The 16,520-nt window shown below is 48.3% G+C and overlaps 1 protein-coding gene across 8 annotated transcripts in view; it reads right to left on the bottom strand.

Moving 5' to 3' along the window:
* The window catches only part of LOC100119433 (nucleolysin TIAR), a 404,341-nt gene that overhangs the window by 88,364 nt on the left and 299,457 nt on the right, over positions 1 to 16,520 (bottom strand). For all 8 annotated transcript variants that reach the window (XM_031930727.1, XM_032599808.1, XM_008216417.3 and 5 more), the window contains one exon: positions 10,042 to 10,129. In XM_031930727.1, the coding sequence (XP_031786587.1) occupies positions 10,042 to 10,129 (88 nt within the window). The remainder of the gene's footprint in view (positions 1 to 10,041; positions 10,130 to 16,520) is intronic.

The following is a 16,520-nucleotide window of genomic DNA, read 5'->3' on the forward strand; positions in this document are numbered from 1 at the left end:
GCGGAGAGTCTAAAGTCTCAATTACTTAGCGCTCTTTCGCTGATTGGTTCGAACACTTTTCGGCGAGAGAAGAGAGAGAGAGAGAACTTTTCCAAGCGAGCAGGGCGGCAGCCCTACCGGAAAAAGGATTTTTCCGTGCGCGCAGCGCCGCTAGCTCGGAGAAACGGCTCCTTTAACGTCCAAGGTCCTTCCCGGCCCTCGCACGACTACTATGTGCGCGCTTGAAGCGAATAAAAATGGAGTGTACAGTTCGCGCGCTCGGATATTTTCCAGTCGGAAAAATGTGTGGATTAGAGGGAGAGAGTTGCCTGTAATTTTTCGCCGGACTCTCCGTTTTCACTACGGCTTTAAACGAGTAATTTATAGGTCGACGACCCTCGGGGACTTTTTCCGGATTAGAATTAAATAGCCCGGTAGCAGTGCGACGAGTGTAATTTAGAGAAACGATTCCTCGAACTTATTGTCGGGATTAGCATATCTATCGGCGCATATAGCTCTCGATCGTGAATCTGTTCGACCGAATTAGTATCAGCGCGAATTTTAAGGTCGTCCCGAGAGCTTATACCGAAAGCACTTGCGAAAATAAAATCCGCGTCGTGGACTTGTATTTTATATTACGCGAAAGCAGGTTCATCATCCGGGCCCGCGAGGGAAATTCCATTAAATGCCGCAAATTGATTGAAAGGCAAAAGGAGAAGACATAAGCGCACGGCAGGCGGTATATAGGTAGGGTAGGTTGTGAGAAATTGAAAGAGGAAGGAAATTCCCGGGTATTGGCGTAGAAGAGAGAAGGAGAATATGAAGGAGGAGGAAAGTTGAATTCGAGCATTGGGGAAACATTTCACGTAGCGAATCTAGTTTTGAGGCCTGACATTCCTTTCGGCGACAGTCAAACCTACGGAAAATCGCTGTCACGCACCAGGAACTCTTAGTTTCGAAGAGAGAGAGAGAGAGAGAGAGAGAGAGAGAGAGAGAGAGAGAGAGAGAGAGAGAATATAACGTCGAACGAAAAATGTTTCCGTACCAAAGAACTTTGTATTTCACCGGCTGCCGCCTCCTTGTTTCTCCCCCGCCGACTTGCACAATTTATTAACATCTCAGTTTTATCGAAATCGAAAATTTCTCCTCCTCAAACTGTAACACATAACACTGCGCAATTTCGCGACACTAAAGATTCATTAGAATCATATCCACAGCTATAAAGGTGTACAGCGGCGAGTTTCGCTTGCAAACGGAATGCATAATGCTCCTCCTCGTCATCTTGGTCTTGGAGACCTCGATATTCCCACGATCCCGCGACGTCCGTCCTCATCGTCCCGAATTCGGCGCGGTCGGCTTATTCAAGAGACGAGCAACTTCGACCCTTGGCACCCCCTCATTCAAATTTCATAGCTGCTGCTGACCTACCTGCGGGCTCGAATGTCCCTCCGCATGCACTTGTACCGCCTAACGTCTCTTACCCGCGCGGGCTTATGTATGTCGATGATTCGAATTTTTTTTCAAGGACGCGCGATAAACAAATACCAATCCCGATAAACATTTATGACGCGTCTCGTTGTTCTTCGACTTGTAGAAGCCCGAACCTGGCCACGAGATTGTTATTCTCTCTCCGGCTCTTCCTTTTCACTTTTTCAAGTCCTGCCTGGCCCGGCGACGTGACTCCGAAACTTCGCGGCGGCTCCGATTCCTCCTGAAATTTTCAAAAACCTTGTGTGTGCGGACGCGCGTTTTGGGGACGTTCGGTCGAGCTGAATGCAAATGCTCGCCGGAAATTTCGATTTTGGCCGGGCGCCGAGGCCACTGTCTCTCTCCCTCTCGCAATGGGGGACAAATGAACGATCAGGCGCCCCCCTCTTCGCGCTGATAAAAGGGAATATGCGCGCGAGTCGGCCTTTTAGTTGATTAAAATTCCGAAAACGTCGGCTCTCTAAGATTATGTTCCAAAAGTATAATTACCGCACACGTATGGCGCGCGATCGGTTGATAAATCACCCCGCGCGCACAAACACACAGCCGCAGTCTATTTATCTCTCTCCGCGTTTCTCTCCGGCTCCAATGCGGGTAGCATCATCGGAATTCCTCGCGTTCGATATCGCCGAGAGAGAGAGAGAGAGAGAGAGAGAGAGAGAGAGAAAGAGAGCACACACAAACTGCATAGATTTCACGTCCCGGAATTTCAAGCGAGTCTGCGACGAGCTATCCCGCCGTGCGAATCCGAAATCACCCCCTTTAGCCAATTGAAAAATATCCAAAGCTCCATGAGAGACGAGCGCGACAATAACAAACCCAAAGGATATGCGGAATGAAAAATAAAATAAATAAATAAGAGCTCTCGCGAGAAGCAGAGCGCGGCATAGAGAGAGGGACATATCTGCAGAGCACCGAAGGCGGTCATAACTATGTCAGGACTCCGTTGGACCGAATTCTCCAGGGCTATTTGCTCGGGGCGGGGGATCTAAGTTTACGGGGTCAGTTTGCCGAGGAGAGAGAGGAAGCAAGCTCCGCGCGGGCGGAGCATCCGATGGAAGTGGCCAAGATTTAAGCCCCTACTTCCCCCGCTCACAGTTGTATAAATCGCGAGCTATGCCCCTTTTTTGCAGCCCCGCTCACACGTGCGAAGTTATGTGTACATCCGACGAAAATTTCGAGCCCCCCTAGGGGGGCCGTATACCGCTGCTGGTAAATCATCGTTTCGGAGAGTCCTCTGTTATAATTGCTTCCAAACGCCGCGAGACTGGAGGCTCATAAATAATAAATCGATGCGCCGTTTGCACTAATTAGACCTCTTTCTCTCCATTCATCGGTGGAAACTTTCTCTCCTTATGCCAATTTAACATCCCTAAACTAATTAAAAAGTTCCGGGAGAAAAATTTGCATTTCGCGCAACCCCCCGCGCGGCCATAAATCGGCTCGTTTTAATCACCATCGCTTTTTAACCTTCGACGAAACAAAGTGTACAAGAGGTGTATAGGCGAATAAAAAAAGGGGGACAATTCAGAACTCGACTCTTGTGACAGGTCTATAAGGGGGAGACTTTCGGCTCTCCGACTGTCGTCGCAACTATCAAGCCGAGACGTCGCCGTGGATTTTATCCGCGGCAACTTCTTAAGTAGTCGTAACGTCGTCCTATGCCCCCTTCCTCGCTTCCACCGAAGAGGGAAAGCCTTTACCAACTGTAAGTGAATTATTTTAATCCGCTCGGCTGGTCCTCCCTGCTGTGTACATTTATTTTTCAATCGACTAACGATTTTGAGAGGGAGAATAACGTAGTCGGACTGCCTCAAATTTCCACGATAATACAGTCACCGCGAGTTTGCCAAAAAATGGATTTTTTCTGGAAAAACAATTTTCGAATATTAACGCCGTTAGCTGCGCGCATAGAAAGCGCGGAATAATGTATCATCGTTTCGTCGAACACGAATCGCCGCGAATTTATAAATTATTACGTCGTTCTCCATTATTCCAGCTCTCGCGCGCGCGTTTATTCATTCGAGTGGCTGCAGCGAGGGCCGATTAAATAATTTCAAATAACAAACTAATGCCAAGGCTCGTTACGAGCGCGCGGTAAATTAAATTCGACCGAGGATACGTCTCTGCATTAAACATAAATCAAGCCGACTAAATTGAACGCTAATGGAATAGATTGCTCATAATAATAATGCGTATGCGATCGTTATACACGTGCGCGTATACAGCCTCGAAAATCTCGGGGCCGAATGAAAAAAAAAATCAAACGCGTTTCACGCTTCACCGAAACAAATAACCCGTCGTGTGTAACACCTTTTCGTGTACGCGCACGCATCGGAAATTGCGGGTGAAATTTAACGCGCGCATTATACAAATATAGGCGCGGTTCCCGCGCGCGCGTTATTCAAAGGAAGCCAAGCGCTTCAAACAAGCCGACGATGTGAGCGCGCGCGAGCGCTGTCGACAAATCGCCGGTCAAATATCTATTTTCGAATGAATAGACTGCGAATATCGCCGGCCCCCGGAACTCGTGGAGTAGAAAATTAAGGTCTTTATGTAGATCAAATTCGTTTCGATTAATCCGTTTTCGAAATATCAATTCGCGGTAGATTAGATTTCACTTTTCTGACAAAAAAAATCCGCCCACGCAAACATCCATCCACCGGAAATTCACGCGTTAAAACTCCCATCCCATATACACATCCGCGGAAACGAGTCTCTCCGAAACTTCTCTCCAGCGTTATACTACTTGCTGCTCGTAGATTCCACGGCCTCGGACAAGTCGAAATGAGCGGGCCAAGTCCTCTTCCTCTCTGCGTGATAATCTTGAAGGGCCGTAAATCAGCTGACCGCAGGCCGCCCCGTGAATACGAGCGACGTGATTCTCTCTCTCCCGAGCGGCGGCGGCTACGTGTTTGGCCGCCCTTTAATCCCAACTGTGCGAGCGCGCGTTATCGTCGCGAGTCACTTGTTTTTTTATCGGGAGCTAATACGTGCCGTCGAGTTTTAGTTGTGCGAGACTCGTAAAGTCGAGTCCGTGCCTTCTCTCTTCTCTTAGCTTATCTTTTGCGAGGCCCTTTCGTTTTTAACGCGCTCCTCGCTTTCTCGGGTCACGTGCTTGATTAGCGTTATTCTCGAGGCTCGAACTTACTAATTTGTTCGGCCCCGATATTCGCTTATCTCGAGCTTCGAGCTTTTTTATTATTACACGTGCAGGCGTGAATTGAATATTCAAATCGATCGGGTAAACTAAATTTACGAGTCATTCCGCTGCTGTACACGCGCGGTGTAAATCTTTAAACAGTCTTAAACGTCGATCGGCGAGGAGAAGTAGGAGCAGCAGTAGTAGTAGCGGAGGGAGTAGTGTGTGGCGGTATAGCGGTGCAGTGCAAGCGGAGCATTTAGAGCTGTTCATATCTTGGCCGAATCTCGAGACCGGCAAGCTGGGAGAGTCCGCTTTCAGGTCTGAATGGTGGGCAAAGTAAGCTCGGCGCTCTCTCTCTCTCTCTCTCTCTCTCTCTCTCTCTCTCTCTCTCTATCGCCTCTTTGCAGCTTCCTGCTCCCATTTAGCCCTTCCTCAGTCGCTTTCTCTCGCTCCCGGCTTCTCTAGCTTTCTCTCTCTCTCTCTCTATCTTTCTCTGACCATCTTTTTTCATCATTCTCTCAGTGCCGCCGCGACTTCGTTATCATTAAGGCCAGTGTGTGTGTGGTCAGTTTGAAAATCGAAATTTCTTTGAGTTTCTTGCTTTCTGAAGAATTTTGTATACGCCAGAGATTAAATTTCAATTGCACCATCTCCTGAAAGCTCTTTTGGTACATGCACGAACGCGTTTAACATTTATAATTTTTGCGCGCTTTTCGAAAGCTCCTTTTCAAGCTCTCAAATATTTATTTAACGAAAGGACGTTCGCGAGCTAATTCGTGAAACCGCGAAAATAAAAGCGATTTAAAATTTTCACGCTTATAAAACCGACTCTTATTTTTATCATCATGGAGAAGACCAGAGTGAGAGAGAGAAAAAAATTCCGGCTAACTCGGCTAAGCAATTTTGACGAAATTTTCTTCCACCTTTCCTCCTACCTTTAATCAAAGTTAGAGATTTACGCAGGCGCATTTTTTCACTCTCTACCACATACACATACAGAGCTCTCTCTCTCTCTCTCCTCGGCTGTTTATATCCCGCCCCTAAATCTGGTTGTAGCTCGAGCTCTATATCCCGGGCTAGCAGCAGCAGTGCGCCACAAAGTCGCTGGAGCTCTTAACTTATGATACACGGAGGCGTCGTTACGCGAGCGGGAAACCTTTGCACTTTTGCGGCCCGGCCCTACTTCTGCGTACGCGCCCATTTAGGAGAGAACGAGCTGAGGCTTTTCCGACTCTGTGTGTGCGATGCATCAGCCTCTGTGTGTGTGTGTGTGTGCGGATGTGCCGAGTTTGAGCCAAGGATACGAGAGAGCCGAGTTTCTTCTTCAGGACTACTACTCCGAGCGGCAGTTTTTGCAGATGCATTACATAATTGATTGATGTCGCTGCGGATCGCTCGGCTGGAAACAGATGACAAGGAAGTGCATTAGCGTTTATTGAATGAACGATGCATTGTTCAAACGCACATGTCTGACTAAACCCAACCGTTTCTACTGAATATGCATCGCCGAGATTAGCTACTCAAGTGTACACTCTCTGATCACCGAGAGAGAGAGAGAGAGAAAGAGAGAGAGAGAGAGAGAGAGAGAGAGAGAGAGAGAGAGAGAGAGCAACAGAATAAAACTCATCAAGCGCATGCGCGCGAGTCGGGCCGAGATTTCGTTATTAATATTTAACTGAGGTGAAGATTAAAAAGTTTTCGGAATTTTAATATACACCAGACGCGAGCGCGAGCGCTCTTCCGGTCTCCGGGGTCTCGTTTCGCGCTGTATATAGACTTTTCGCTACTTTTCTTTCGTCCCTCTCTATCTCGACGATGCTGCTGCTTCGCTTCCTCTTTACTGCGCCGCGATGATAATCTTTATTTCGGCCAATGTCGTTTGATGCGAGTGCGGTAGGAGAGAGCTTTCCGGAATTAAGGAAATTCTGGGGGAAATCATTTACTACGGGCTTGAGCGATGTTTCGTTAACTGAACGGGAAGTTTTTATGGATTTTCGGTAATTAATGTAAGTCGTATATTTTTGCCGGCTAAACGCAGCGAGCTGTTTGCATCGGCATGTCTCTCTGGAAGTATAAATATATTCAGCGGGCTCTATACCGGTGCGTAATAGACTTTTACCGTACTTTTATATCGACCCGAACGTCACTTTAAGAACTTTACAATCGATTGTAAAGTTTCTAAAGTAAGTCTAATACCGATTTAAAAGTATGTTAAAATTTAATAGAACGGCATTAAATTTCGCAAAGTTGAATCCTCCGCAACACAGAACACAGCTGCTTAGCGATATTTTTTCAATTAACAATCGTCGACGTCGGAAGAGAAAGAAATCGATCGATGAAACGTCGTCGTAACTTTATATGCAAACTACAGGAGTAAAACTCGAAATTTCGAGGCGCAGGCGAACAAACACTTAACTCTATCAACACGCGTGATGAATGGCTAAAAATAAAGGGCGCAAGAGTAGCAACGCGCACAGAATCAACGCTCGTCGTCGGGGCAAGTTGACAGCCGCAGCGAAAGTTTCTACATCCCGTGGAAAAGCGACGGCTCGATTAGTTTGCAAACGACCATAACTTTTCCCGGCCAGATCTTTATCCGCGACGAGGGCCGCTAAGTTCGCAGCTGGAACGCGTTGAGGCGGTGTGATTTTTGCAAAGCAAGTAGATATCGTATATGGAGACAGCGCAAAAACACCAGTCACCGCTCGATCATAAAAACGTTCGACGCGTTATTATTCCCATCGAGCGCGATCCGAAGAAAAAAAGGCGAGAAAAATTCCCTCTCCCTAACTTTTCTCCAGCCCTCAACTTCTTCGGCGGCGAGGCTAGTACCCTCGAAATTAAATCTTTTTCGCGTTTCCCACCTGTACTCACTCCCAGCCCCGATCTTCAAAAGTGGTAGGGGAGGGCGAGTGAAATTCAGCGCGAGAGTCCCGAATTCCGGCTAAAACTCGATCCCCGAGAAGTCAGTAAGACGGCAACGGTTGAGCCTTTAGGAACGCCTCGGTGAATACCAATCCAGCGGGCGAAACCTCTCGCCACTTCGACTGTAATGTTTATTCATGAAAGTGCGGACCGGGAGATGGTATCCACGTATAACCGAAGCGCGAGCGATGATCTCGCGTGTTTGTCAATCGAATCTTCCTCCCCGATCGCTATGCGAAGACGAATCGCGACGGAGTTTGTTTCTGCGACTGTCTTTCGGATACGAGGGTAGGAGAAAAGGTCTGGGAAAATACGTGGACGTGCGTGTGGATTCGATGTTTGTTCGAGCAGCAATGAAGAATTTTCAGAAGCAAAAAATTACAAAAAAGAGGCTAATTTACGCAATACATGTTATTTCTCAAAATAAATATTTTCCTCCAGCTTACACGCGCGCGCGTCTTTCTCTCTATAAAGCCAAGAATCTCGCAACAACACCCTCGAAAATCGATCCAAGCACGAGCAGCAGCAGCCAACGCATGCATCCGCGATATAAACCCTCATGCGCAACCCTTGCCTCGGCGTTCTCTCCCCTTTTCCTTTCGCAGGCGTACACGTTCTCTCTCCCTCTCGGTGTATATATATATATATATATATATATATATATATATATATATATTCCCATGAGAGAGAGGGAGCGAGTCGTAAATCGTCTTCCGGCCGCAGCGCCGCGTCCCTCTCGATTGCATGTCGACCGGATCAGCGTATCTGGGGACACACGAGCAGCGGCGACGTCATATACGCCGGCCGGCAATTTCGCGCCCGCTTGTATAATTGATCGGCTCGCGCGCGGCGTCTCATCAAAGCGGCTCGCCTTGGGCGGACTAATCAGCCGGAGCTGATTTTCCCTCGGACTGCCGGCGAAGGTGCCTTTGCTTTGTTGCCGCTCGGGGCTCGTTTAATCGAGTGACGCGAAACGAAAACAACTGTCGAAAATAATAGTCCAGCTCATGCATCTCTCTCCGAGGTATAAAAGACTTGTATCCCCCCGCGGAATTTAATTGCTCGGATCTTAGCCCACACGGTATAGTCCGACGGAAGGGTTAACGAGAAACGCCAGAAGAAGAGAGCGGAGGCCGCGGAAAAAGAGCCAGCGCCGGCGCCAAGGCAGATGGGCGCAAAAAGAAAGGAAGAAACTATCGGGGAGAGAGAAAAATACAAGGGGGGCAGATGCGATACAGAGAAAAGGCGCGGCAGCGGCAAAATAAAGAGGAAAACCGCCGGCAATTTTTTGCAAGCTTTTTAAAGCGCCGCCTGCACGTGCAGCCGAGCAGCAGCCGGGCTCGAATCGATTTTCCCGCAGGGTTCCCCATTTTTCCTACCGCCGCTGCCTCCTCGTGCCACTGTGCTGTTGCGGCTCTTTCAGCCGCTGCACCGCAGGCTTCCTTGGTGTTTTCTTTTCTTTTTTGCGGCAGCAGCAGGCGAGGCTCGACGCGCGCTCGATGGGCTTAAGACGCTTTGAGCGGTTATGCTAAACTTTGGTTATTAATTTTTTCCCCCTTTTCGTTCGCGTACGAGCTTTTCTTGTAGTTCATTCGTAATTTTTAAATAATCGAGCGGAGCTTCGAGAGATTGTAACCGAGGGAACCTTTGACACTCGAGGCTCGCTTTTAATTACGCCGCCGGATGCACAGCATAATTACACGGAATTAGAGTATATTCCGAAGCTAATGCCGTTAACCACGTTACAGCGCTTTGAAATTTTGATCGCGTTTTAATCGTGTCGTTCTCTCTCTCTCTCTCTCTCTCTCTCTCTCTCTCTCTCTCTCTCTCTCTCTCTCTCTCTCTCTGTGTGTGTGCCATCCAGCAACGCCGATCGATAATCTCACGCGATGAAGGGAAAACAAACGCGCGTATAATCCCGTGATCTGGGGCAAAGAGGAGTATAAAAAAAAGAGAGAAAACAAGAAGAATTACCATGCAAAGAGTTTCCACGCGGGGGCTTTCTCGAGGCAATCGATCGAATCAGCGACGGCGCGTCGAGGGGTTTCCTCGAAGCTCAATGGCGGTTGTGATAAGGGGGATAAAAAAGCATCTTGGCGCAGTGTCGTTAGCTCGTTATCGCCTCGCACGCACCAGTTGGCAGCGTGAGTGACGAGCAGCTTTTCTTTTTTACGCTCGTTCCGCGGCCAATACAGAGCTGTGTGTATAAGCTCGACGGTGTGTATTATATAAAGGGGGGTCGACTATTGAATTCGATCTGACCGGACGACGACGACGATGCACTAGTTCTCCTCTCTTATCTTTCTATCGATCGTCGGTGAGCTTCTTGCCTTACCAGAGCGCAGCTGCACAGCTTAACAAACTGTGAAATCCGTGAATGATCTTACTGGCGCACGAGTGATTCATTGGGACACGGCAAATATATACACAGAGAGAGCTGCTATTGCTGGGAAAGCAAGTTATACAGCAGGTTGACTTTAACGAGGGAAAGAGGTTGAACTTACGAGATTTCTCCAAAGGGGGCGAAGGCTTCCCTCAGGGTCTGCGTCTCGATCTCGGGGCTGAGGTCCCCGACGAATATGTGGTAGTGTTCTGAAACAGAAATGCGCAGGGGCGCGAATTAGAGCGAGCTGTTTTCACGTGCCAGCACTTCAGGCTGACGACGACGACTTAGCTTTCTTATATAGCTGGGGCGATTTTCTCTTCTGTTTATGACTGAGATTGTTTTTATCGCCCTCGGGTGTTCGTGTTTTGAGAGTCGTGCGCGCACAGTGTTGCGATTGTAATGGGCATTCAAAATTGATATTTAAGGGGGTTTAGGTTGTTATATACAGGGAAAGATAAATTTTATTCATTTTCGTAAAATACGATTATTCCTCCCGAATCGAGTTTCCTCGTTTGAAAACGGGTTGCCACGAAGGAGCTGAAATTTCCTCCGCAAAAAGCACGAGCCTAGCAACCAGCCCCTTCATTTTTAGCTACCCACCCCCTCTCTCTCAAAGACACTCTAAAAAAATTAACCTCGTCAAAAAAACAACAAACCCAATGCTCCACTCGCGGCTCTTTCCAAAAAATTCTCAGACGAAAAACAATACCACCCCCTCAACACCCCTCGAAAAAAGCAAGCGTAAAATAATTCGACCCCCTCGGCTTTAATTTCCAGGCCGGTAGCGCACAGAGCCGAGCGAGAGAGAGAGAGAGAGAGAGAGAGAGAGTCTCGTTGGCACACAGCAACGAGCCTCACCTGAACGGCGCGCGCGCGGCTAGAGGGAGCTTTATGCTCCCGCGGGCCTTTATGCCGAAGCGAAGACAAACAAAGCCCTGTATAAATACAGGCGCAGGCGCGCAAGCGCGTTACTCAAGGTAGAGCCGAGCACACACACACACACGTAGCCCAGCGGGACGATGCTAAATTAACGGGTGAAATTTTAATAGAGCCGATGAAAGCAGCGAGGCCGCCGCCAGCCTCCTCTGATTTTACGCTTCTCGGCTATTATCACTCGCGTACACGTCTATACACGTGTCTCGCGCGTCCTCTTTCTCCAGTTTTTCGGCCGTCGTCGCCGGTTCCTTCGAACGTTTCCGTTTCCCACGAAGGCGGGTAATAATAATGCGGGATCGAGTCGTTATTTTCGAGAATACATGCGAGTAGGAGAGTATGGTATCTCGAATCGGAGAGGAAAATTCGCTCGGCGACTCGCTTTTACTTATTTAAGAGCAATCGACTCCTATTATACAGTCCTGAATCCTCTCAAAAATTCTCCTCTCCCTCTGGCCGCAAGGACCGCTCGTTGCTTCGACTAGACTCGACTCGTTGAAGAAGACGACGACGACGGCGACGGACGAGTCAAGAGCGTCGTCGGGGCCAAAAGTGGACAGCCGAAAATCGAGTTAGAGAGAGAAAGAGAGAGAGAGAGAGAGAGAGAGAGAGAGAGAGAGAGAGAGAGAGGCGACTGCAGTCGTCCCTCGGCCGCACCGTAAAACCGACGAGAGAGAGACGTAGTAAAACCGGATAGGGACACGAATGGGGTAAAAAAAACGAGGAGACAAAGTTACTGGAAAAAGCAGAGGGATTAGACGCGAGTTGTCGGTTTAATAGCGGAAAATGTTTGCCGCCGCGTATCAGGAGACGTTGACGAGTGCGCGACGACTCATCGATCATCACGGTAAATTATTAGTTTCTAAAAATCTCTCGCCGCGGGTCACGTGATCCATCAATTTGTGACGCTGCGTGCGAATACAAAGTTTTGGCGGCCAATTAATTCCTTAAAAAATTATACCGCTGCGAATAGCAGAAAATAAGCGAGTAGCAAGAAACCGATCGCTCTTAGTTTGATTACAATCGGCGGGTCTATTCCCAGAGCGCACACCGGCTCGTTCCCGCGAATTAGTCCGAGCCCCGTCATTTCCGCCGACTCTTTATTCTTTCGAAGCTGTGCTTCTTTCCTTCCGCCAGTCCTATATTCTCTACTTTTTTCCCCACCCACCCACACACACATGCGCGCGAGGGGGTGATGAGGTTTGATTTCGGAGTGGATTAATGGAGGCGCGCATCGATCGAAAGGGCAGTTTTCCTGAGGAGTCATTGGGTGCAATTGGAGATGGTTAGTCCGGGGTTAATAGTTGATGAGGAAGCCCAGATATTGGACGGGCAAATAAGGAAGGAGAGACGCGGCTGTAAGACCGATGAATTAATACAAAAATAACAGGGGCTATGCTTGATGGGTTTAGCAACTATTGATCAGAATGATAATAATAATGTGCTTTCACGCGCGCAGCGACTAATCAATCGAATCGTTTTGGTTTGTTAAAGCACTTGCGTATAATACCAATATAATAAAAATAATCAAGTCTCGATTAATTCCAAGCCAAAGAACGCACAGTGGCGCATCCTTAGTGAAAACTAGCCGGAATGGGGTCGTTCTGGCTCCAAACGCTGAACCAGCCAGCAGCGCCGGGAGCTTTTCAAATAGTTCGAATGCCTCCGTCGCGTATACGTTCCTCAAGGCTCTCCACACACACAGCCGAGCTATTTATCGGCTATTCGAGCGAAAAAATCATTAAACGCGCAGCTCTCGAGAGATATTCTCTTGCCCAGCTCTATACAAAGAAAAAAAATGTACAGAGGTAAGGGAGTCCGCGGGAGGAAAACAGGAAGAAAGTGAAACATAAAAAAAAAGCGATCGCGAGTCTCCGCGAAGTAAGACAGTGAAAAAGGGCAATAAAGAGGGCGGCAGATAAAGGAAGAAGTATCGCGAGCGATAGCCCTAGCGCGCTCTGGCTTTTCAGCCGTTATTTACCGCCGTCTGTAAATAAAGCGGAAGTACACCGCACCGGCAGAGCTCTCTCCGCGCGCTTCGAATGTCGATCGACTCGCTTCTCCTCTTTTGTTCTGCCGCAGCTCCGACTTTCTCTGTTTTCTCTCTGCATTTTCGCTTCGACCGATCACTTTTACGCAAACGAGGCTTGAAAAATTTAACGCCTCCTGATTAGCCCTACTAGAGAGAGAAATCAGTGCAGCACGAGCCAAACGCCAGGCTCTTTATCCCCGTGTTTTGAAGCGAGTGCCGGTTTCCGGGCCAGCGAAAATCCTGCGGTTTTCGATAAACCGCGAGTAATGGAGCGTCATTCATTATTGTGGATGGTAATGCAGCGTGCGGCGGGAGATGTAATTCCAGAGCTGCCGTCCACTGCAACTTACACGTGCCGCTGAGGTTCGATATCTCTCTCTCTCTCTCTCTCTCTCTCTCTCTCTCTCTCTCTCTCTCTCTCTCTCTCTCTCTCTCTTTCTCTCGATCGACAATCTGGGCTATGTGTGCGGGCTCTGTATCGAGTGCGCACTGAGAGCACAGAGCTGACTGATGGATGGATTATTAGCCGAGTGGGCAGTTACTTTATCCGACCGCAAGTTTTGTTTCCGACCATTTGCGATATCGTTGATTTTTAAAATCACGTTGAGTGTGCTTTAAACACCCCATCGACTATGGAATTAAAAAAAATGCCCAAAACAAACTCCCAACGCCATACATCCGAGCGTGTCAACCGGCCGAAATTGCAAGCAAAAACTGCCGAGCTCTGGCATAAATCAGCGCCGCCACAGCAGCAGCGGCAGCAGCGAGGCGATCTCCCGATAAAATCGTATACTCCCTCTCTGGCTGCGTCAGCTCTAGCCATTGTCCGCTAGCGATGAGCCCAATAACAACAATCGTACTAATAATCATCAAGCGCGAGAGAGCTCGGCGGGTAGGTATGATAATAATGACGATAACGCGTTGCAGCGTGGCCGAATCCGCGCGAGACTGAGCGGATGGCGTGTGTGGCGGCTGTATGCACGTATGGGTGTGTGTAGCACGGCTATAAGGCCGTGATGGACGAGCGACTGCGACTGTAATGAGAGGCTGCGCGCGTGCGGATTTGTGGATCGTCGATGCATTGTTTTTTTTTTTGAATCGGAATATTATTTGCATTTTGTGTGTTAAATATTTTTAAAAATTATTGCAATTATCCGTAAATTTCTATTTTTGTGTGATCAAATTATCCACTATGATCGACAGGCTTCGTGCTCGCGCCTCATGAGCATCAAGCTCCGAAGACAGCCTCGTGACTGCCATCATTTACGCCCCGAAATCTTCTCTTGCGGTGGAGAGAAAAAATGGATGTTAAGCGGCTGAGCGGAGGAAATCAAATCTCGCGATTGAGCTATATTTCACCGGCCGCAGGGGAAAAGCGAGGGTCGTAGTGATGAAAAAGAGAGCTTCGGGAAAAAGCGCGCCTGGCATGCGAGAGCTGGGTATCGAATTTTTCGGGTATCAGATATATGAGCAGCGTGCGATTTTACGCTTTTTTTATATAAAGGTGGATTGATGAGAGCAGTGAAAGGGTTGATTGGGATTAAGGGCTTCTTTGCCGACTAATCCCCGCGTGTATTGAAATCGAACATTTTTGATGCGTTCGAATAATTTAATCATTCATGATTCATAGGAGCACGAATAAAAAATCCTTTCACCGCCAAACATGTCCCGCGAAAAGTCATATCGTCGGTCTACCCTCAAAATCAATTAAAACCCAAAATTTTTTCTCCGACTCCTGCGCACTTTACACGCGCCAAAAGGTGCAGCTATACACATCCCGGTAGTTCTGGTTCAAAGCGTTGATCAGCCGAGGTGTTTCCGCTGAAAATTTTGACGGCTCGCGAGACCCCCGCGTGACAGATTAATTTCGTCGCCAGAGGCATGCTCAACTTTTCCAATTTTCCCCGTGCGATTTCCGGCTGGTCGGCTCGATCGTGTGTATGTCCCGACGCGCTTCTTTTGCCTGGACTCTTTTTTTCACGGGGGATATATATATAGAATGCGTGCAGTTATATCCGCGCGCGGGATTGGGATATCGGGGACCAGTGGCGGAAGGATGGAGAGCGAGATTAGCCTTGCTGTTGACGGAGAGCTCAAAGAATGATTTTCTTTCGGTTTCGAACTATTTTTCCCGAGAACGCGATTATTATTTTAAGGGCCCAAAACTGTTTTATCGACCGTGCAATAAGCGACCGTTTATTTTTAATGATTTTAACGTAGCAGCTAGTTCACAACGCAATAAAGCGAAATGCGAGTCAGTTCGCCCCGGTCGATAAAACAGTTCTCGAGGTAATGAAAGGCATTTGAGACCCCCTTATACACGAAATACCTAAATCTAACTCATACTTCCAAACCAAACATGTTCAGAAACGATTCGCCTCTGAAATATTCAAACAGTTGATCATCGGCCAATCCATAATCCATCCATTACGCCATCCCGAGCACTTCGTTCAGCAGTGAACCGCACCCCTATACACATCCGGCCATACTGACCGATCGCTCAAACCTCACCGCGCGGGAAAGAAAATAAAACGCGACAAGCAAAGCCCGAGAGAGATAAGTAAACACGCATTATTGATTCGGACAGTCGCGCATATGCCGGACTCGATAAGGATCTTGCACAGGCCGTCGTTGATAGATCTGCGAATGGCGTGAGCGGACTCCCGTCGCGCGCGCGCGTTGCTCTCTTCGATACGTGAAATAATTGGCTGCGTTTAGCTCTCTCACACACGTACACGTACCCCGGGTACGCGTGACATCGTAATCTCTCGAGATGGACAAGCAAAGGACTCGGATGGAGGAGATTCTTATCTGGCTTTTTTCCCCCTTAAGGGGTGAGTTCGATGGGGGGAACGGCGCTTGGGTTAGGTGTCGAATAATTATACTGGAAATTACATGCTCGGGAAATCAGATTGCGTTAAAAAGTAATTAAAGTGATAGCTGTCGTTTCCACCGAAGAGAGCCTCGTGTGCTTTCGTGCTTCGGAATAATTAAATTTTCAGAATAAATATTGTGCTCTGCACAAGCGCGGCGGTACACTAGATAAAAAATTCCAACGGCAAAAGCACCTTTGCATAATTGAACGTCGCCAGAATTAAAACGATTCAAACGCTCTCGTTTTTTCCAAGGGCTTTGCCCATAACAGTTTAAAATTAAGCTTAGCCTTTTCATCATAGCCTTTCCTCCCCTCCCTCGTCGTCGTCGGCAAAGCCTCGCTTGTAATCCCTTGAAAAAAAGGAGCAAGCGGCGAACAAACGAGAGAAAAAGACAAAATACATAAGCAGCGGGGCAAAAGCCTCGCGGGGCCCTGCACAAGTGTCGCAGCGGCAAATCAGAGCGCTGCCGTGGAAAATCCGTAGAAACAGCTTAGAGTCGGCTAACAAGGGGGTTACTCGTCGTCGCCGAGGCTGGTTTGGGCCGTCGCGAGAGAAAGGTTATCCGCGTAGCGTCGTCGTCGTCGTCGTCGGCAAAGAAGAACCTGGAGCTCGAGTCAAGTCAATTCCAGTTCGGTTTAAACTCTAACTAACCAATCACGCTAAGTTGATCGAGTTGCGGCCAATCAGCGCCTAATTGTACATTCGTATTCACCGGTGATCCAGCGCTTCCGCCCCCCTTTCTTATTCTCTCGCTCT

The sequence above is a fragment of the Nasonia vitripennis genome, chromosome 4, assembly GCF_009193385.2.
Source record: "Nasonia vitripennis strain AsymCx chromosome 4, Nvit_psr_1.1, whole genome shotgun sequence".
NCBI lineage: Eukaryota > Metazoa > Arthropoda > Insecta > Hymenoptera > Pteromalidae > Nasonia > Nasonia vitripennis.